Genomic DNA, 21,590 nt, shown 5'->3' on the forward strand with positions numbered 1-21,590 from the left:
TTTAAATATATTTACACATGGTTTGTGTATATCGTATATATATTATTCATACCTTCGGTGTATAGGACGCAATCAGATTTTATACACCGAAAAATACGGTAGTTATTTTCCAGTGCTGTGTATACCAAAGTTAATAACACTGTTACAGAGAAGTAATAAATATGATTAAGCCTGTTTTATTGTTTAATGTGACCCAAGTTTTTTGTGAAACACAAAAAATAAAAATGTGATAGCATACATTAATTTGAATGTGCTACAAACTGAAATGTTCCCATTATTTTCTGAACCAATCAGAATCATCACCAAGTGTCTTAAGTTTGTACTTGTTATGTGTCCTCATAAGTTATATTTAAAGGGTGATTTTATCATTGTTTATTGACAATATTTTTTAGTACCGTACATGGTGAAAATAATAGAAGTTTATTAAGGAAAACTTAAAATGAATTTATGAAAGTATAGTATGGGTCCTTTGTGTTGGGAATTTTACAATTGTAATTATTCAGGTTTAAGTTTTTGTAGTTTTTTAGATTGACAGGGTATTCATTGGCACTGCTGCTGTCAAATCCAGAAGTGTAATGTTTGTGATGAAACATTTCTAATAATATTTTTATAAATGTATATTAACAGTACTGTTTTCAATCAACAGTAATGTGTTAAAATAGTTAAGACAATTACTGAAACATTCCAGCAAAGAAGGACTCCTGATTATAGTTTCTCATGCATAAATGATAGTTTTAATTGTCTTTACAAGCACAGTTTTGTGCCATGTGTGTGCAGTAGACCTAAACAAATTCCTAATCTTGCCAGCTTAGTCATTTAATACCATATATCACTTTTAAATTTATGATGCATGTATTTTTACCATATTTCCTCCTGTGAGATAATTTTATTTCAGTACTGTTTATTACCACAGTTGCCTTCTTTATAGTTCACCCAGTTCGAGCTATCCTTGCAGAATTGCTCATTTTCTTTGATGTGTCCTGGTCACTTGTGGAAGATTTGAAACTACTTTTTTTTTATTCTGTAGAGAACCCAGAAAAGTGATATTATCGAAAGGAGAATTAGGTTTGGGGTTTAACATTGTTGGTGGTGAAGACAGAGAAGGTATTTTCATCTCTTTCATTTTGGCTGGAGGAGCTGCTGACCTCTGTGGGGAACTGAGGAGAGGAGACCAAATACTCTCAGTAAGAAATGCTTACCTACTGTAGTTATATATAAAAAACATTTAAGGATCGGTTGCTTGTGTGTAGTTTAAATGGTAAAGCATTGATCAAAGAACACTGTAACTGAAATGGCATATTGGTATTTTGGTTTAGTTATTGTTAACTAGATTTTCTGTGTCGATAACAAGGTATTGCAGTGTTGTACTTTATTTTGTAAGTTTTATTTATAATAACTACAGGTGTCAAAATTAAAATTTTAACCAAATATTGATCAAAAGTTAGCTTAGCATTTTACTACGAAGTTATATTAAACAACCAAAAGTACCCGTCCCCAATGACGGAAAAAGTTTAGGATAATCTATCAATTCCAATTATTTCATGGACTTTAAAAAGGTTAATTAGATTGCACTTATGGTTTCACTCGGAGCCAAAGTTCTGAGCTACTTATACTGCCCACCGTGAAAAGTAATTGTTGAGCATTTCAGTCATGCTAAGAACCACTCAACAATAACATAGGGTAAATCTACATTTTGTTTTTCAAGTTATGTCACATTTTGAAATGTGAATGATAGTGTAATTAATTCCTAACATTTTAGTGTAGAATATCCTGTTTTGTGAATGATAGTGTAATTAATTCCTAACATTTTAGTGTAGAATATCCTGTTTTGTGAATGATAGTGTAATTAATTCCTATCAATTTAGTGTAGATTATCCTGCTATATGAATGATAATGTAATTAATTCCTAACAATTTAGTGTAGATTATCCTGATTAGCATCAACATTATTCATGCCTTTTCTCCCATCATTTCAAAAGTAAATGTTGAACTTTGCTTGCATGCACAGCTTTTTAAATTCAGCATGGAAAGTGGCTGCTGTAAACGGGAGACAGACGAACACTCGGGCAGACACCATGATTTGCAATATATATATATATATAAGATATGCTGCTATTTTAATGATTTATTGTTGATAATTTCCAAAATGTTATAGTCAACATGCAATGATACTTCCTACAAGATTTACTAAACTACTTTAGGTTATTATAAAACAAATAGCACAAAAAATACTATTCCCATTTGATTAAAACTTGACTTGCCTTTTTCACTTTTATTTTATAGGAATCCATCTTCTTTTCATTACCAAGCCTCCTCAGTTATAAAACACATGACCCTGTTATTTTATAATCATTCTTTACTTCATTAATATATCAAAACTTACATTACTAGTATTCACCAGTTGTATTTATGTTGAATCTATCTTACTACTGTTCTACTCTATTCATGTTCAAAGATGTATTATTTAAAGCTTTTTTTTTTCCATTGATGTGAAACCATAATTATTTTATACTTATACTTTATCAATGTATAATTCTACATTATCAGATCTATGTTTGTTGCACATTGATTTAATCATTTTTTTATTTAGTACTCGACTTTCTCATTTCATATATATGTATTTAAGACCGCATTGTCAGTAATCTTCTCCTATTTCAGTAATTTCTACTCTTACTTTATTAATATTGTTACATATACATTCCTTTAGCATTTCACTCGAATTCATAATTGACTTACTTCACTTTTGTAATAATTCTACTCACACATTAACAGTATTATAGAATATTCCATACATTTTAAATACACTGAAATGTAAATTTGCTTTTGTGTGGATTGTTCATGTTTATACAACGTAATGATCAGATTTTACTGTGACTTTTGGGTTAAAAACAAGCACTACCTATGGCCTCATTGTTTAGGTGATTGGATTCTGTTTAAATAGAAAAGAATACTATTCATAGATATATTAACAAAATGAGGTAGGTTGTTTTTGAAAAGTGGTTATATACTAATAAAAGGATAAGAGATACAATTTGAGTTTAATCCAATTTTAACATGATATAATAAGAACTAATAGATACTAATGAAATGGAATAATGTAGAGTCAAATATGTGACAAAATAAGGCAGTATGTTAATATGATTGACTTAGATATAATTTGTTTATATATTAGTGAAGTGAGATAGGATACTTAAAAATGTTTGATATTTAATTATCAAAAAAACATTAGATGCATTTTTGATATGGCAACCCAAGTGGAGACTCGTGTTGGTGCATGATGCTTATCAACCTTTCACCCTTATACTTTCCTTCAAAGATGCTTTATGAGATTGTTATGATATATAGTATTGTTCAGTATTATTTTCAACTAGTAAAACAAGGATTTAATATTAAGAAGCACAGACAGTTTTTGTTTAAATGGAAAAGCAAGACTTTTTTTATTTACTTGCCATTTTAATTTTATGTTTACTTAGGTAAATGGAATTGATCTTCATCATGCTACACATGAACAGGCAGCAGCGGTATTAAAAGGTGCTGGACACAGTGTAGTACTTGTTGTACAATATAGGCCTGAAGGTATGAATTTTATGTCTTATAAGCAAGAAATAGTAGGGTTTTTGTAACATTAACAGAGGTTAAGTATGTTATGTTAAGACGATTTATGTGCCTCACCACATCGTTACAGCCCAAGTTGCTAGATCTGGTCATGCTCTATTTGATGACCTTGCATTTTGACAATATTCCTGCAATATAGTTTCCATTGCAAAAGGCTCCATCATAAGGCTGTCATGTCCAAAGCACATCACTCCTTCTTGCAATGTTTCCATAATTTATTATATGAGGACAATGGTTTCCACTGCCTGTTTCAACAGTATGATTGCACAAAAATCCATATACACTGTGTTTGGTAACTTAACCAGCATGCCTTTATATGACATAACATGAATACCCATTTTGTTCTCTATCTGGTTGTGGTGTGAAATGGTTAAATGGATATGTCATGGAAGTAACTTATGAACTCATGATATGTTGATTTTCCTGATGTAAATCCTTTCTGGTTATATTGTGTACTGTTGCCTAGGGCATGTGGAAGACTTTTACCATTGATCTTTGTTTTTGTAGATTCTCACCTATTACAGTAGACTACACTTTGCTTACCATGGCTTGAGTATGACTTGTGACAGGCCCCTTTCTAAATTGTCTTGGTACTACAGGTTGATCCATATTTCTTTAATTCCCAATGCCACTAAGTATCTTCATTTTGGAAATCCTAAATCCCCAATCTGAACACACCTCCATGATCTGAATTTATAAATATTTTTCACCAGAAAGGGCCGTTACATACCTTTGCTAGAAACAATCAGTTTTTGGTATCATCACACTTATGAAATATCAAACAGTGAAAAAACATAATTTTAATGCATGCTGTTCAACCAAAACTTTATATTAGCTGTGGTTATCACATTATTTACTGATTTACGTATTCATAATTGTTTTAATATAATATACATAACCCTCTGTATTTCATCTATGGTCCTAATGCTCCAGTCAGTCTTTTATCCATGCATCTATTAAATCATACAGGTCTTACTTTTTAAAATTTATTTAGTGCATTTGATGTAGTTCTTAAATATATGTTTTTATTTTGAATCTGTTTTAAACAATGTTTATTTCCACATTTGGAAGAGTTGTTTGATCTGAACATTTTGATTTCTTTCAAACAGAATACAATCGATTTGAAGCAAAGATTCATGATCTGAGAGAACAAATGCTAAATACTACAGCAGGTAGCTTAAGAACATCTCAGAAACGTTCACTATATGTTAGGTAAGTAGTCATGTCACCAATATTGATGAACTGTGTGACACACACCTTTTTTTTCATGTTTGAGTGATCTAAGGCATATTAAATTATGTATTTTTCATCAGTCGTTGTTTTTAAGTCATGTTAGTAGCTAATACCAATGTTATAGGGAATAATCACAGTGACTAATAAAAGAATCAGAGCATTTATTACTTCAAATACTAAGTCATTTAGATCCCTTGACAAAAAAAATATTTCAAGATAATGTAACTCTTGTGAGATACTGTTATAAACATTTCTATAAGCTTTGGCTTAATATGCCAGTGTCTTGTAAATATTGTTAGTTATTTTTATGATTTTAAAGACCTTAGTATTTTAGAAGTGAATTTATTAGACATATAAAATAGGCACTGTGATAAATGTTTTTAGTTTTAATTTTATAAACTTCTAAATCATAATTGCTTTTTTCTATTCAAATTCTTATGAAATAAAAATGAACATCTATCATTACGTGCTGATGTATTATTTCAATAAATTAAATTTGCTATATAATTTAACCAGATTGAATAACTGATCTCTTTTAAGAGATATTTGTTTCAATTGATGTTTTTATAGGAATTTTATGAATAATGATTTTAAAATAGTAAAGATCTTAATTGTAGAGGATATACCAATGTTAAATCTTCTACCTGACTGGATATTGCAATTTAAAGATTTTTATTTGTTTAGAGCACTGTTTGACTATGAACCCTCAAGGGATAGTGGTTTGCCTAGTCGAGGGTTAGCCTTTCAGTTTGGTGATATTCTGCATGTCATAAATGCTAGCGATGATGAATGGTGGCAGGCTAGAATCATACAACCTGATGGCAAAGATGATATTATTGGTATTATTCCTAGTAAAACCAGGTAAAAAATATAATACATTAGAATTTTGCCTAATGAAAATAACTTTGGTAAATCTTGACAAAATTGAGTAAGGGATGTGATTTTACTTGGGATCATAATACCCGTTGTTTTTAGACCATTTATATCTCTTGGGATACTGATGGTGGAGAAAGTAAATTGAATGAATGGAATTATATTAGTAAAAACTGTGTATAAATATCACTTTGAAACTGTAAATTGGAGTGTGTATTTTAATGTTAAGACAACATTTTCTTTAGTAGTTCAAAAGCTACTTATTACAAACCGATCACTAAGTCATTGGGTTTGTTGTTGTTACACAAGTTGCTATTGTGAGGTCTATGAAGGGGTAGTATGAATTTTAGTATATACTTATGTAGAAGTCACAGCTGACCCAGTTTCATTTAAGATTTTTGATTAGAATTTTTAAAAATTACATACACTTGTCAACAGTTTTCAGAAGTTATTAAATTGTGAAAAGAGATAGTGTTAAGTTAAAAAAAATATGTTTTGAGTCATGCTGTCATAAAGTATTATAGACTGATCATTGACAATAAATAGCTGAACTTATTTCTCAATACAAGTCTTATTTAAAAATGAATAAAGGATGTGTCTTTTTGTGTTTCTGATTCCTTAGCCCTATGTACATGGGTTGGGTTAAAGTGCACATGTTACGATCTTTTACAGATTGCCATTAAACATTATTATATCATATATTTGATGTTACAGTTATCAACTGTTCATTTTACCCTATATAGCCGATTTAACAGCAGTCTGTACTAATGAAGAGTAAACACCAGATACAACATATAGAAATGTATTTTGGAGGTTATGCAAATGCATTATGCCAACTTGACAATGGACAAATGTATTTTTATTCTTCGAATTGAAATCAGTTTGCACTCCAACTTGTCAGAGTCTGAGTCAGACTGGCATTGTCAGTTCACAGACATATCTTAAATACACATATATTTGTACATTTTACTTAAAGCTTGCCATATTTTGTTTAGATACACATAGTAAATTCAGAATTATGATCAACATTTCTTCTCGAATACAAGATAAGTCTAATGAACCAACCCTAAATGTACATAAATAAGAAACATATATAGAAAATGTATACAACATTGTTTAGAGATCATAATCACTTGGCAATGTACTGGGATAACAAAACATTATTTTAAGAAAATTTCACTGGAACTCTAAACTTTTTTCAGCTTATTGTTAAAGTTTTTTGATGTTTTTATTATGATTTTAAGTACAGATATACTGTTCAAAGTTTTAGGTGCAAACTTAATTTTTTCTTGCACTTTTTTAAAGAGTTGAAAGGAAGGAAAGAGCAAGATTAAAATCTGTCAAATTTGAAGGAAAATGCCAGTACAATGGAAAAGTAAGGCTCCTTTCTTTTTAATTACATGCAGGAGATTAATCAGAATAACGATGATTGAGTAACAGCAAAAAGAATGCAGTGAAAAATTTTGTATAAACAATTATAATCTTTTGTTCATTTGGAAATAAGAAACATAATCTTATAGTTATCATAAAACACTAGATATGGAACTGACAATCCATAGTTTTAGATTTATTATAAGATTCAATAATCAGTATGTTTTTGTTTTTTATTGTAGATACTTTTTTATTACAATAGATCAAAGTTAGGTACATTGTAGAACAGGATTTGAAATTTATCTATTCCTCATTGTTCTTGTATCAAAGTTCTGTAATTTAAACTTTATGGTGCATAATTTTGAAATTAAGTGCAGAGATTGTAAAGCTGCACAAAATCTAGGAGAAGAGGTACTTCTTTGTCTTATGTTTTTTTTTTGTAGAAGAAGAATATGATATACACAAAAGATGTTATAAAATACTTATTTATATCTTAAAAAAGAAGTTTGAATCGATGACTAAGAACCCACTTTGGTACTAATAATGTTTGGAGATGGCTTGAATGGGTAATGAAGAAAAACTTTTATATAAGTTTAACATAACAACAAATGTACAACGTTTCGACAAGGTTCTGTCATCATCAGGTAGAAAGAAGTGTTTTTTTTTGTTGTAATGATTATTATATTTCTTTACAGCTGAGTTTGGAGAGAAAAAAGAAAAACTTTTCCTTCTCAAGAAAGTTTCCATTTATGAAGAGTAAAGATAATATTATTGATGATAGCAGTGATGGTGAAAGTAAGTTATAATCTCTTACAACTCATTTTGTTCAAGTTTTAGTGTTTTAAAGGTTGCATGTCTTTTACATATTGAATTACCTAACTGTTTAAACAAATTAAAAGACTTTTTACCGTGATGAAACTAACACCATTAGGTGAGTGGAAAGTTCAAATTATCCTCTTATAATCTTTTTATATCTATTTTAGAGAGTACAGTACATGCAACCCCTGTGTATTTACTTCCCGTATGTTCAATTTCCATTTTTACTAAAAATCATTGTTTAGGAAAAACAAATAGTAAGTATAATGCTCTTTACAGTGGTACAAGTAATGTTTTGAGTGCTAAGTTAATAAGTATGACAAACTATAAATGCATATCCTAATGCAGCACTGACTGGCTTAACTTCATACATCTTTTTGATTTTGTAAGCAAACTGTTTTTCTTATCCATGTTGTTTCACTGGTTATTCAACAGGAGGAATTAAATTAGTTCATTGTTTAAGTAGTGTCGCTTCAGTGTTGAATCAGCTTGACAATACTGGCTAAGCCTGATTTTATTATTAGATAAAATTGTTAAAATCAATAAGGTTTTATTTCATAATACTAAGTAATTTTGCTCCCAATTAAAAAAAGGTCAAGGGATCTGGTGGCTACCTTGTTTGTCTGTCTGTAGACATATAATTTTCGTATGATAACTATAGAGTACTAAACAGTAGATGTTAATCACACTTCATGGTTCATTTACCTTGGGGATGAGGAAGACCCATATTGATTGCAGGGTTCAAGCACCAAGTTTACCATCTACAAAATATGTAAATTTGACTTTTGTGAAAAAGAAAATATAATATCAAATTAATGCACACACACATACAGGTACACCATATTTATTAACACAACAACACCAGCGGTGGGGGGTAATAGTTGATGATTCAACCATTGTACTGATGGTTACTTTTCTTTTGCTAGAATGCATGATGCTAGAATGAAAATTACTAAAAACTGTGTAAGTGCCCCATTAAAGTATTGCATGGTTATGTGTATAATTAGTGTATGGTATTACGTTAGTAATTTTTAAAACATATAGTCACTATATCAAAATGGTGTGATAATCATCTCAGTGGAATGATATTGTTTTGTAATTTAGTAGTTGTAATTGTTCATTGAAGATTTGAATAATGTTTCTAAGTCATTATTTTTGTTCACGCTGCTTTGATCCTCACAGTTTGTGAAGTATATTGATTGAAAACTTTTTTTTGTCTTTTTTTCTTGCTACCAGCAGATGGATTACCATTACATGGTAGGTTGATGGTAGTGATTTTTTTTTTCCATACATCTTCTTGAAGTTATATTTATAAACCTTGTCATGAAAACCTACAGAAAATAAGCTCACATATACAGGTTTTCAAGTTATATTGTTAATGTATTTGCAGCGTTGTTCTTTATAGGGTATTTCATGATTTTTTTTAGATATATTTGATACCTTTTAAATGATATAATATTTTACTGTCATTATGTGGATCTTTCCTGGAAAAAGCTAGATGTCAGTATTATTTTCTCATGCTGTTTCAGCTTTTTTTATTTTTTCAGTTGTATTTATTTGTCTCATGATTTACTTGTTCAATTTTTTGTTGTTGTTGTTTAGATCAAGTGAACACTTTGGCAGCCAGTGAAAATGAATCCAGTAAGTACATTTATTGATTTTTCTTTATTTCTGAATGTGTGACTGTTGTGTTCAAAGGGGAACAAAAAACGTTTTTCTTTATGTTCAATCTTGTGTAAATAACTATAGTTTATAAAAGATAAAGAGTTTAATTTATTTTTTACCCCATGTTTTGATTTTGATTGTGTTGACATATGATGTAAGTGTAATGATTTGAATCAATAATACACTGTCTTGACCTTTGACTTTAGAAGCTGATTTGGCAAAAGGCATATCTCTTCTCTTGTAATGATATATGATATAAAAATACTAGAATACAATCAGTGACATTTGTAGATAAGAACCTTCACCCCAGACATTTAAAATTGGAAATCATTGACATCATATGGTTCTGAATATGTATGTCATGGATTGTTTTTCTTTTAATAATAAGATATCCAAATATTTCAAGCAAAGAACGTCCACCAGAAATGTACTAAGGTAAATTAAAATATTGGATTATTTGTATACAGTTATTGTTTAACATAAAAATATACTAGAAAAGAAAGCTTTATCAGCCTGTTTGAAACAAAATTATTCACTTCAAAACTAACATTAATAATATTTAAAGGTACTTGATCAAACCACTTGATACATTTTTAGATATAACAAAATTATAAATATTAAATTGCCTGTAAGTATTGAAAATCAATCTAAATTGTATAAATAACCTCAAAAAGAAATTGCACATACACAGCAAATAAATGATAATGTAACAATAATTCTCTGTGTACTATGATAGACATCTATTGAAATATATACTTTTGAACGTGTATTTGTGTTTCGAATAATGAATGCTTTCTGATCATTTTGTTTCATAAATTTAAATGATATCTAAAAAAATAAAGTCATTAGTTTACAAACCTAATTTGGTTTTCCAGTACTAGTTTGTGAAGAACTGAAGGCTCGCGTGTCTCCTTTTTGGTTGGTTAAAAGTTTGAAATATTTTATATGAACGTGAGATTGTAAAGCCAAGTTTGAAAGATCACATTTATTGTGTTGTTTAATTGAAATTTCTCATAACAAAAATGTTTTTTGGTTTCATTGTCTCTATTAGAATATTTGATATGATAATGATGATGCTTCAGAATTATCTAATGGATATTTGTTTTTGAAATAGACATGTTGAAATTGGATAAAGATTATTAATGTATGTAGGTGTTTTACAGTAAAGCGTTGTTTTATTTTTGAAGTCATTTGCAAGCTTGTTTTCTGATGTAAAACATTGTGGTTTATGTTGGATATAATTGGTGAAAATCCTGTGCATAGATTTATTTTTAATTTCATTAAATATATAAATAACCATTATTCTATTATAACAACCAAATGTATTTACTTTCAACTTCTGCAAACTAATTTTCCTTTAACTTAATTTGCTTGCTTTGTTTTATAATCAATATAGAAAATTTATGATTAATTTTTTAGTATATCTCAGTTTTGTCTTTGTGGTGTACTTATTAAAGTTGTATTTAATCTTTTCTTGAACTAAGAATTATGGAGGATAACTGACGTCATAATTAATAATGGTTGGAGATGGCTTGAATGGGTAGTGAAGAAAAACTTTAATACAAGTTTAACATAACAGCAAATGTACTATGTTTCGACAAGGTTCTGACATCATCTTGTACCTGATGATGACAAAACCTTGTCAAAACGTTGTACATTTGCTGTTGTGTTAAACTTATATTAAAGTTTTTTCATTACCCATTCAAGCCGTCTCCAACCATTATTAGTCTCAAAGTGGGTTCCTCGTCATTGAATTTGACGTCGTAATTGTTTACACTTTATGGTTTTCATAATAACAAATATATTGTGTATTGATTTGGGACATATATTTTATTTATTGTAAGGATTATTAATAGAAGAAATTTATTGTAGGAGTGACAGAAGAACCTGTCTTATCATATGAAGCAGTTACACAACAAGAAAGTAAGTTTTGTTTTCATTTCAGTCTGGCTCTCCCTCCCCTCCTGTAGTTGTTGTTTTGTTTTTCTTCATTGTTTTCTCTCAGCTATCTCTATTCTGTGTGCTACTACCAAGAATATTGTAGCATTTTGATATATTGCCAGTTCCTGAAGTAGTTCATAATATTTTTGGTCTATTTATAAAGCAAACAGAAATTTTGATAGCCTTTACTAATTTACCAAATTATTTACACAATCAGTCATAGTTTATGTCATCAGAGAAAACTATTGTTTCTGGAAATTTTACTTCATAATTTATTCAAAACTTAGATGAAGAAAATGCACCTGATTTGGTAATCAAGAAATTTTTATATATTTTTTTAGTAAGTTTCAGACAGTTTATCAGGATTATTTTTTCGTGTCTCATGGAGTTTTGCTCTGTTTCTTTAATTTCATGAATATGTGTTATTTTTTTAACAACTTTAAGAAGTAATTATTTAAAAAAGCAACAAGACTTATCAAAGATCCTACATTTGATGTTAGCTGTTTACAGCTTGATAATTGCTGGACTATAGATCCCAGTGTGTCTCGTTATAGTAGTCATTGTTGCAATGTGATAGGCTGCCATACATATTAAAGTTAAATAGTTTCATAGAATTTTCTTACATATGTTTATATATGTTTATTTTATTACCTGTACTTATAAGCAAAATATTAGTTAAACTATAGCCTTTAACTGGTCATTATATTATAAAGATGTACAATTTAATAGTTTTTTCCTTTTAAACCAATCACAGTGAGTTAGTGATTTACATTGATAATTTTTTTTCATATAAAGTACTGATCTAGTTAACTTTTATCATTTGGAGTTAAAAGAAGCTACTTAACTGTGCAACATTTATAATTGTTATTAAAATCCTTATTGTAGTTTGATTATTTTTTATACTCCTAATATAAATATATTTTAAAATAATTGAACATTTACTTAAATCTGACTGAAGTGGAAGGATGTTTAGCTTCAGCTTGTTTGCCATTATGGAATCTGTTTTTCATTTTCTCTCTGTAGTTTCTTACACTAGACCAGTTATTATTTTGGGTTTTCTGAAAGACCGAGTTAATGAAGATTTAGTGTGTGAGCATCCGGACAGATTTGGTAATTGTGTACCTCGTAAGTTTAATTTATCTTATTAATCTAAACTTTTTTTACTTTTGTTCACAAGCCTAAAAAATCTAGAGCAACAAAGAGTTTGTATCAGTTTTAAGTCTTAGCTGTTTAAGATATAAATAGGTAATGTAGAAGAAATATTTAATTATAAACCTGAGTTTACTTTTCAAATTGCTGAGAATAATGATTAATATCAGGTGGTAACAATACTAGATAGATTAAAAACAAATCTGTAGCTTTAATTTTCTACATTGAAATCTAAGATAGAGAATTCGTTAATTCTTTTATTTCACTTAATATTGAAAGTTAAGAGTGATAATTTTCAGGTTTATACTTTACCAAAATCAAGTAATGTTTTGTTATCCTTAGTTGTTTTTTTTTTTTTTTTGCTTCAGTGACAACTAACTTGCTCAGAGTAGTTAAACACAGGATCATTTTTAAAATATTAGGAATGGTGTTTTCAAATTATTCTTTTGTTTTGTGTTGGAACTTTATTTTAATGTTAGAAACTACATTAAAAAGTGATACATCACTTTCACATATTTAACTTTATGTACTGCATGTGGATAAATACTTTATAGTTACTCTTAAAAAGAACCAGATTATTAATATTATAAACAGAGAACAAAAAATAAATGATATGAGAATTTGAAGGTGAAGACAAAGGTTATGGTGAATCATTCTTCATTGAGTGACTAACTAATAATTAATACAATGGTTTTTTAGTTGTTTTTTTTTAATGGTAACGAGTAGAGAAGTTAGTATTTTTAACTACCCCAAAATCAGTTTCTCTGCTATTTAGTTTCCATTAATGTAACATATATATCTTATTTGTGTAGACTTCCTTTTTTTTTTTTACACATTCTTATAGTTTTCCATAGATAAATTATGCAAAATGAGGTTGTTTTTTTGTGACTATAAAAAAATTGATATATACAGTAGCTTAACATATAGGTTTGATCTTTCTCAGACACAACTCGTCCAAAACGTGATCATGAAGTTGATGGTCACGATTACCATTTTGTAGAATCTCGAGAACAGATGGAATTGGACATTCAAAACCACATGTTTACAGAGGCTGGTCAGTACAATGACAACTTGTATGGTACTAGTGCCAAAGCTGTACGAGATGTAGCTGAGAGTGTAAGTAATGAAACGATATTTGTGTAGCAAAAATATTTTACAAAAATTAATATTACAATATAGAGTAACCAAAATGCACCAAGTTTTTTTTTTATATAATGGTATTATCTGACCAGTCCTTGTACTACACGTATTTGCAGAACTATCTAATACTATATATTGTTTTTCTCAACAGGGTAAGCACTGTATTCTTGATGTTAGTGGAAGTGCGATAAAGAGACTCCAACTGGTTGACCTCCATCCTATTGCAATATTCATCAAGCCAAAATCTGTAGAATCAATCCTGTAAGTTTTCAAGTAAAATTACATGTTCTGATAAGCTTGTACTATAGTCTAAGTCTAGTTAACATCCACCACAGTATTTAATGATTAATATTCTAATGCTTAAGATTTTTCTATTCATATAAGTTCAAATTATGCAACTTGCTAGCTTTCTGATAAGCATACACTGTTGGACAGTGATAAATTTTCAGTCAAAAAAGACAGAGGTATGACTGACAGCATAAAGCAATGTTAATAAATAAACTTAGTATTCCAAAAATTTTTTAATTTCAAAGTCTAAGTTCAAGGGAGGTCTAATTCAATCTACACTTTGATCAACGTGTGTTATTGGGTTATACTAGTTTCGGAGAATTCCACTCCTCATCAGTAACCCTAAACACAAGTTAACCAACGAGAGGTAAGCTGGACCTATATCATAGTGAAAAGTATCAAACATACTGTTGGTGTGAACAGGCTTTGTAGTCACTATGAGAAAAACCTATACACTGGATAGTGACTACAAAAAGCACGTTCACACCAACAGTATGTTTGATAAAACAATGTTGAAAAGTTTGATGGAAGAGGGATGATTTATGAAAGCTTGTGATAGAAAGCTACCTGACTAAAGTTGCTATTCTTGCCATTTTTGTTGGCCATTTGCTATAATATTTTTTGGTACCATCAAAAGTGTTACAACAATTCCACTAATATTTGAAACCATGTATATCAGTATAACTTTTTTATCCAGATGCTTGTCATAGTGTGTATTTTTAATTTCAAGGAGAAAATTTATTTCCTTTTTAATTTAGTTTTTGTTTATAGTGTGATTAATATATGATACACTTTTCTTAATCTTAGTTAAAAAAAAGTGTTTATCACTGTTAAATTTCATTGTACATATTGTCTAGTATATGCTTAAATAGTGTTACTTGATGATTATCTCAAAATATTCGTGGATTATAGTTTATCAAGATATGTCTCAAATATCTTATTTTGTATTAAAGACTAATTTTACTTGATTTTGTTAAAATGTCCTTTTCACACAAAGTATTTGTAAATTGGTGATTCTCAGCTGCTATTTATAAGAACTAGACTTATAGGGTTATTTGCATCTCCTTGGTACTTAAAACACAATGTACAAGCATCATCTGTATTAGTATTAACTTCTGTTACCTTTTATGAAATTAGATATTAAAATTAATAATCAATAAACAATAGGTATAGGTACTTTATAAGTTGAATACTAAGGGGATGTTCTCTCTTTTTATCTTATTAAAAACATGAATTTTCAAACCTATGTTTCATTGGAATTTGAATTCTGAAAAGAACCTCTGCTCGAAAATCAAATACTTTTTCAGCTTTGCAACAGCTTTGTTAGTTTATTAAATTTATTAAATGTCTGGATTTTAAAAGGTCACTTTGTTTAACATTGCAATGTTATTCTCATGAATACTTTATTTTACTACTACTGTTACATTGTTTACTAAAATATATGTTTAGAATGATATACTATGTACAGTATGTCAAATGATACACTTCTTTGTACTTTAAGAACAACATATGTGTTTTATAGAACTGTTCAAGTATTGTCAGAGAAACTTCTAAAGATTTAATTCAACTTATAACTGTAAAGTTTCTGTGTAAGAATTACCTATGCATAATACAAAAGTAATAACGGTTTGAATGAGTGTAAGAAAATTACTATGATAGTATTTATTTTCCTTTACTCTTGATTTCACTATTACAGCTGTTTGATGGCTACTTACCAGTCTTTAATAGTTTGCAGGTAAATTAAAAACTATCAAGTAAAAGCAACATGAGATTTAAATAATAAGTAGATTGAATGACTGGATCATAATTAAATAAAAATTAAAAACATTGTTTTAAAAGTAGGAAATTTCAAATTTCAGACATTACCAAAAGTAAACCCATCAAAATTGTATAGTAATCTTAAAAGCAAAAAAAAAAAAAGTTTCACTGCACATCTAATTAATTTAAATATATGAAACATATTTTCTTAAGAAGCAGTATTAAAGCATTGTGCTCACTCATGTTTTTTTCTCTTACTTTAGGGAGATGAATAAGAGGATGACTGAAGATCAAGCTAAGAAAATCTATAATAATTCAATTAAAGCAGAGCATGAATTTGGCCAATGTTTTACTGGTGAGATTCATTTTATCAACCATTTTCTTCTAAACTTTGGAATTACAATCATTATTTCTCTATCATTGTCCTCCTGTGGGTCAGCGAGGTAAATTTACAGACTTACAGTGCTAAAATATGGGATTTGATTCAAGAGATAGCCCTTCTTGTAGCTTTGCACAAACAAAACAACATCTCTATTATTAAAATAATAGTTTATGATACTCATTTGCATTCAAAGTGAATTTCAGTTGTCAGTATATGACTATTTTATCAGTTCATTTTCCAATCTTTAGATTTCAACGAACTAGAAATCATCACTTCACGTGGCATACTTTAAACACCTGATATTTCAGTAGATGACAAATGATGGGGACTAAAAGAGCTTTTTAAGGATTTCTTGATGAAGAGCTAGATAATGATGAAATTATTATATGAATTTCTATTGCTTTCATACACACAGCTTGTTTTAATGATCTGGTTTTTTACGCTTATCAGAAAAGTAATCAAATTAATATTATCTTTACACTAATGTAAAATACGGAATTTAAACATTTTGTACAGTCATCACCCTTCCATAAAAATGTGTTACCAACTTCATAAAAAGTTGATTACTAATGAATACAATATCTGTTAAAATAGAAATATAAAACATTTTAGATGTTGCAAAGATGTTAAAAATGTTTTTAAAGGTGAGATAACACAGTTTATTGGCAAGTCTGATTTGTGTCGTATAATCTAAAGTTTGAAAAAAAATTCTAATTATAAATCAATTTTAATTATCTGTTATGTTAAACACATTAATCAAAGTAATCAAACTAATATTATCTTTACACTAATGTAAAATACAGAATTTAAACACCTTATACAGTCCTCCCCTTCCATAGAAATGTGTTATCAACTTTGTAAAAGGCTGATTACTAAAATATACAATATTTGTTTAAAAAAAACATTTTAGATGTTGCAAAGTTGTTACAAATGTTTTTAAAGGTGAGACACATAGCCTATTGGTGAGTCTGATTTGTGTTGTATAATCTAAAGTTTGAAAAAAATTTCTAATCATAAATCAAATTTAATTGTCTGTTTTGTTATACCAAGTTTGAATTAGTTTACATTATACCTTCTTTATAGTTTAAGACTTTCATGTTTTTAAATTTTTTTGTAGGCATTATTCAAGGTGATACTCCGGAAGAAATATATGTAAAAGTGAAGCATATGATTGACGAACAGTCCAGCTCCCTTATCTGGGTGCCAGCTAAAGAAAAACTCTAAGAACTTTACAAGAAAGAAGACGCAGATCGAATGATACTTGAACTGTGCATTTTATGTCACTTCTCTTGATTTGGTCTTGCAGCATTGTAAACAGTGGGAGTATATTGTGTGTGTTTGGGAGGAGTTGAAATGTTAGTGTTTTATTAAAATGAAATGTTTTTGAATGGCCAGAGGTAGACAAACTCCATTAGAGACAGATTCTATTTAGTGATGAAGTTAACCATTTACTGATGGGTTTACATTCCCTAAATGTGAAAAAACAGGACATGGACTGAAGTTTGAATATATCTTAATCAGTATTTTATCACTGTTTTATTGTAAACATCTTGTGGATTTGGTAAAAGTGTTTTGAAACGTTTTTTTTTTATTACTTTGTATTGAAAATCTCATATGACAAAAAAAAAAAAAGAGAGAAAAAGCGTCCAACATCTCATATCAAGAAACTTAAACTTAAATATGTGTATGTATGATAAAATAGACTTTTAATGAGTTTAGTATCTCTGTACAGTGTGTGTATTTTCTGTTATTCATCTTGGAACGAAAGAACAAAACATTTTAACTCGTGTACTTGAAACCAGACAAGTTTTACATTTCTACACAATTTTAATTTGAATGAAATGTTTTTATTGAAATTCAAATGTTTTAATGGGTATTTTAAAAATAAATGTTACTTAAGGCTAGAACTTTTTTTGTGTAGGCCCAAAATAGTTCCTTATTATTGGTAAAACCCACATCTTTGCATTTATGTTGTAAAATTGTATGTTTGACAGCTGTATTCATTGTTAATTGACATGGAAATATCTATTCAACAAAAGTGGTTTGCACTGAATTGATTGAACAAAATAGGCTTATAGATTCAACAAAAAAAAAGAAAGAAAGAAGACAAATCCTAAATTGTTTCAGTATGACTCCAGTTTGTTCATGAGATATTTTTATTTTATATTAAAAGATAACTGTTAGACTTTTTATGTATATTAGTACTAAAAACCACATTCACAATTAATATTGAACCGTTTTCATACATTATAAAAGTGGTTTACTGTTACTAGTGGTGTATACAAAGGATCAAACTTGTTGATGGTCACAGTTCTTACGATTTAGCTGCTTCAAGTGAATATGATGTATATATATATACACATATATGTATGTGCGTATGAACCCCTCTTTTTTTTTTTAAACTTACTCAGAAATAAAATATTCTTGTCTTGTTTGAGCAAATATTAATATTTATTCTTATCTTTGATTCCATATTTTTTGATCTTGCATATAAATCAACTAGTAATTATAGATATTGATTCAAAAGTCGTTTCACTGAGTTGAAGAAATATTTTTCAAACCTGTATACACCTAGACTTTTCTTATAATAATGTGTTATTGTAGAAAATAACCAACATTTGTCATCACTTTATTTCACGTTTCTCCATCAGGTAATCATTTGTTTTTCTAAACATCCTCCTTAAAGTCCAGCTGTTATTGAACTCTTTTTAATCATACTTCTATTCAGTCATTAAATCTGCTCGTTATGAATTTCGAAATTATCTTGTTTGAAATGTACTGTTTTTTTATTTCAACAATAAAGATTTTTGAGGGATTGGTTACCTGTTTATTTTTTGATTTGTAATGATTTATTTATTTTCAGTATCATAGCAGAAAAAGTTTTGCAAAGCATATTATTAATTTCAGCTTACTAATGTGATATGTAAGTCTGATTTGATTCTCCACTCGGTAACCTTACAAACTTTTATTTACAGAAATTAAGGATAACGAACATAGTTTTGATATTTGACCTAACTACCAGAACACACTTTCCCAAATCCAAATTTGAAAAACCCCTCTCTCCAAAAAAATATAATTTAGTAGCACATTCGATAGTACTTATTTGATTAAATAAATATTAATATTTGTTTATCAAAGTATAGCAGGACATTACATAAAATAAGAATAAGTGGAATTTTAAGTTGCCTAATTTTAGATTACGTATCTTAGCAACCCAAAAAGTTTTCTTACTGTTTACATCCTCTTAAATGTGTGTGTGTGTGTGTGTGTGTGTTGATTAACATCTACAGTAATTTGAATACAACTTACGTTCCATTTGACATGCGAAAGTTAAATAGTTTTTATTAGTATGTAATATACAGCATCAATTTGAATATGACATTTCTATTTCTAGAGTATTTTGATGGACGACCTTGGTTGGCATGAATAGTGAATGGTCGAGATGTTGTGCATTTAATGCTGTAGCTTATTACCACTGTCAACATCTTTGGTGGAGAAATCGTTTGTGTAGGGATTATGTGACACGAGTCCTTTTGTGTGTGTGTGCGTGTTTTTTTAGGTGCAGTCTGGAACAAATTTTAAGAAGATATTCAGTACATTGATATTAGATATTACCTGATAATGTTAAACGGATGGTGTTTGGCAACGTCTTGGTATGCGCCAAAAATAGGAAGACTTTTCTTCCAACAAGGTGCTATGTAACCTTCACAGGCCTAGCGTATAAACCACCTTGTGTTCAACCATGCTGTTTTGCAGTCCTTGGTAGCCTATTGGTTAATATGTCGGGCTGGGGGTTCGACATGTGATGTTGTTGAATACGCTCCCGCACTTTCATCTGTGGATGCGTTATAAAAGTGACAGTCAATCCCCATTATTAGTTCAAAAAGCCAGAGAAAGTCCTTATAGCGATGGTTATTGCTAGCTGGTTGTCTTTTTCCTTCTAGTCAGTAACTCAAATTTAGGGACGGCTGTGTCCGAATCTTAAAGGTCTCCGACCTGATCACGTAAGATGACAATCATGTTGAAAATTTTAATACCACAATTCCTAGACAAAGATGAACCAAAGCGAATGTAAACTATTTACCGTGCTTAAATTTTTATATTCATAGCTGCAAAAGAGAAAAAAAAAGTTTGGGTTTGTTTATATACAGGATAGAACACAGCAGATGGATATTGTTTTTCAGCTTTACAAAAGTTGACAAAAAAAAAGAATTTTATGCTAAAAAGAAAAAGTAGTGCTGAGTGACTGATGACAAATGATATTTAATGCAAGTAAAAGCTCAATGAGACTTTTAACCAATGTTACATCAGTAGAGTTAATACAGTAATGAATGATGCGTAAAGAGAACTACTGAGTATATATATAGAGAGAAATACAATTTAATGAATTATGAGAGAGCTCATTAGAAATTTTTTAAAGTTATTATTTATTCGAAATATTGCTGGTCAACGAATTAACCAAGTAGATAAAGTGATCATTCATCTTGGCTTAAACTATCACCTGAGAACAATAGGACGTACATGTATCTCGTTTAAACTTATTGTAGAAAATATGTTTTCGACCACCGTTTAATCTAATTCTCAAGGATAATTCAAAACCGAATATACACTTACTTACTTTTAACTTCATTTATTGACTGTTGTTTAATACGTATGACCCGACTGAGCAACACCGCCGAATACTTCTTCAAGTAAAATGATAAAAATTCCTCCTCTCTCTATTGTTTTCCCTTAATAAAATCGGGTTATCCTTATAAAAGTGTTGTATTGTTTTACAAGTGCTAGAAGTAAACGTTATAGCTACGTTTAAGGTTGGCCCGTGCTGTTCATCAATAATTATCTGTTGTGATTAATGGCTTTAAGCCCCCCAGTGGCACAGCGGTATGTTTTCGGACTTACAACGCTAGAAACCAGGTTTCGATACCCGTGGTGGGCAGAGCACAGATAGCCCATTGTGTACTTTTGTACTTAATTACAAAAAACAAATAATGGCTTTAACTTTAGCGGACAAAGTGCTAATATATGATCGTACCACAGTGCAATAAAGTTCGATTACTGTAACTTTTAGACATGTACAAAATGTAGTACCAACATTGAAAAGTAGAATATTATAATTGAAATAAACACAATGTTTGCATTGAAAAATATGTTAATATAACAGAAAAAAAAAGAGAGATTTGGTTACCTTACCGTAAAACCATGTTGTTGAATAAAATGGAGAGACAATTCACCGAACACACTAATGACAGAATTTGTACTTTTTAAATATTCCATTAAGACACAACGCTCGTATCCCATGGAACCGCTAAAGATGATTCAAATACCCTAAAGCAATCCTGCTGACTTTTTGTGCTGAAAAT

At 29.3% G+C, this 21,590-nt stretch overlaps 1 protein-coding gene across 7 annotated transcripts in view; it reads left to right on the top strand.

Annotated features, from left to right (window-relative positions):
* Positions 1-19,052, top strand: part of LOC106478764 (disks large homolog 1-like) — a 124,391-nt gene extending 105,339 nt beyond the window's left edge. For 5 of the 7 annotated variants that reach the window (XM_022382404.1, XM_022382406.1, XM_022382407.1 and 2 more), the window contains 14 exons: positions 1,028-1,184; positions 3,473-3,575; positions 4,724-4,826; positions 5,532-5,708; positions 7,026-7,095; positions 7,787-7,886; positions 9,144-9,164; positions 9,510-9,548; positions 11,445-11,495; positions 12,537-12,638; positions 13,606-13,778; positions 13,954-14,063; positions 16,112-16,203; positions 17,348-19,052. In XM_022382404.1, the coding sequence (XP_022238112.1) occupies positions 1,028-1,184; positions 3,473-3,575; positions 4,724-4,826; positions 5,532-5,708; positions 7,026-7,095; positions 7,787-7,886; positions 9,144-9,164; positions 9,510-9,548; positions 11,445-11,495; positions 12,537-12,638; positions 13,606-13,778; positions 13,954-14,063; positions 16,112-16,203; positions 17,348-17,454 (1,405 nt within the window). In that variant the 3' untranslated portion in view covers positions 17,455-19,052. The remainder of the gene's footprint in view (positions 1-1,027; positions 1,185-3,472; positions 3,576-4,723; positions 4,827-5,531; positions 5,709-7,025; positions 7,096-7,786; positions 7,887-9,143; positions 9,165-9,509; positions 9,549-11,444; positions 11,496-12,536; positions 12,639-13,605; positions 13,779-13,953; positions 14,064-16,111; positions 16,204-17,347) is intronic. The other 2 variants (XM_022382405.1, XM_013939326.2) reach the window with 2 other exon arrangements.
* The last annotated feature ends 2,538 nt before the right edge of the window (positions 19,053-21,590 follow it).

This window comes from Limulus polyphemus, unplaced genomic scaffold (assembly GCF_000517525.1).
Source record: "Limulus polyphemus unplaced genomic scaffold, Limulus_polyphemus-2.1.2 Scaffold247, whole genome shotgun sequence".
NCBI lineage: Eukaryota > Metazoa > Arthropoda > Merostomata > Xiphosura > Limulidae > Limulus > Limulus polyphemus.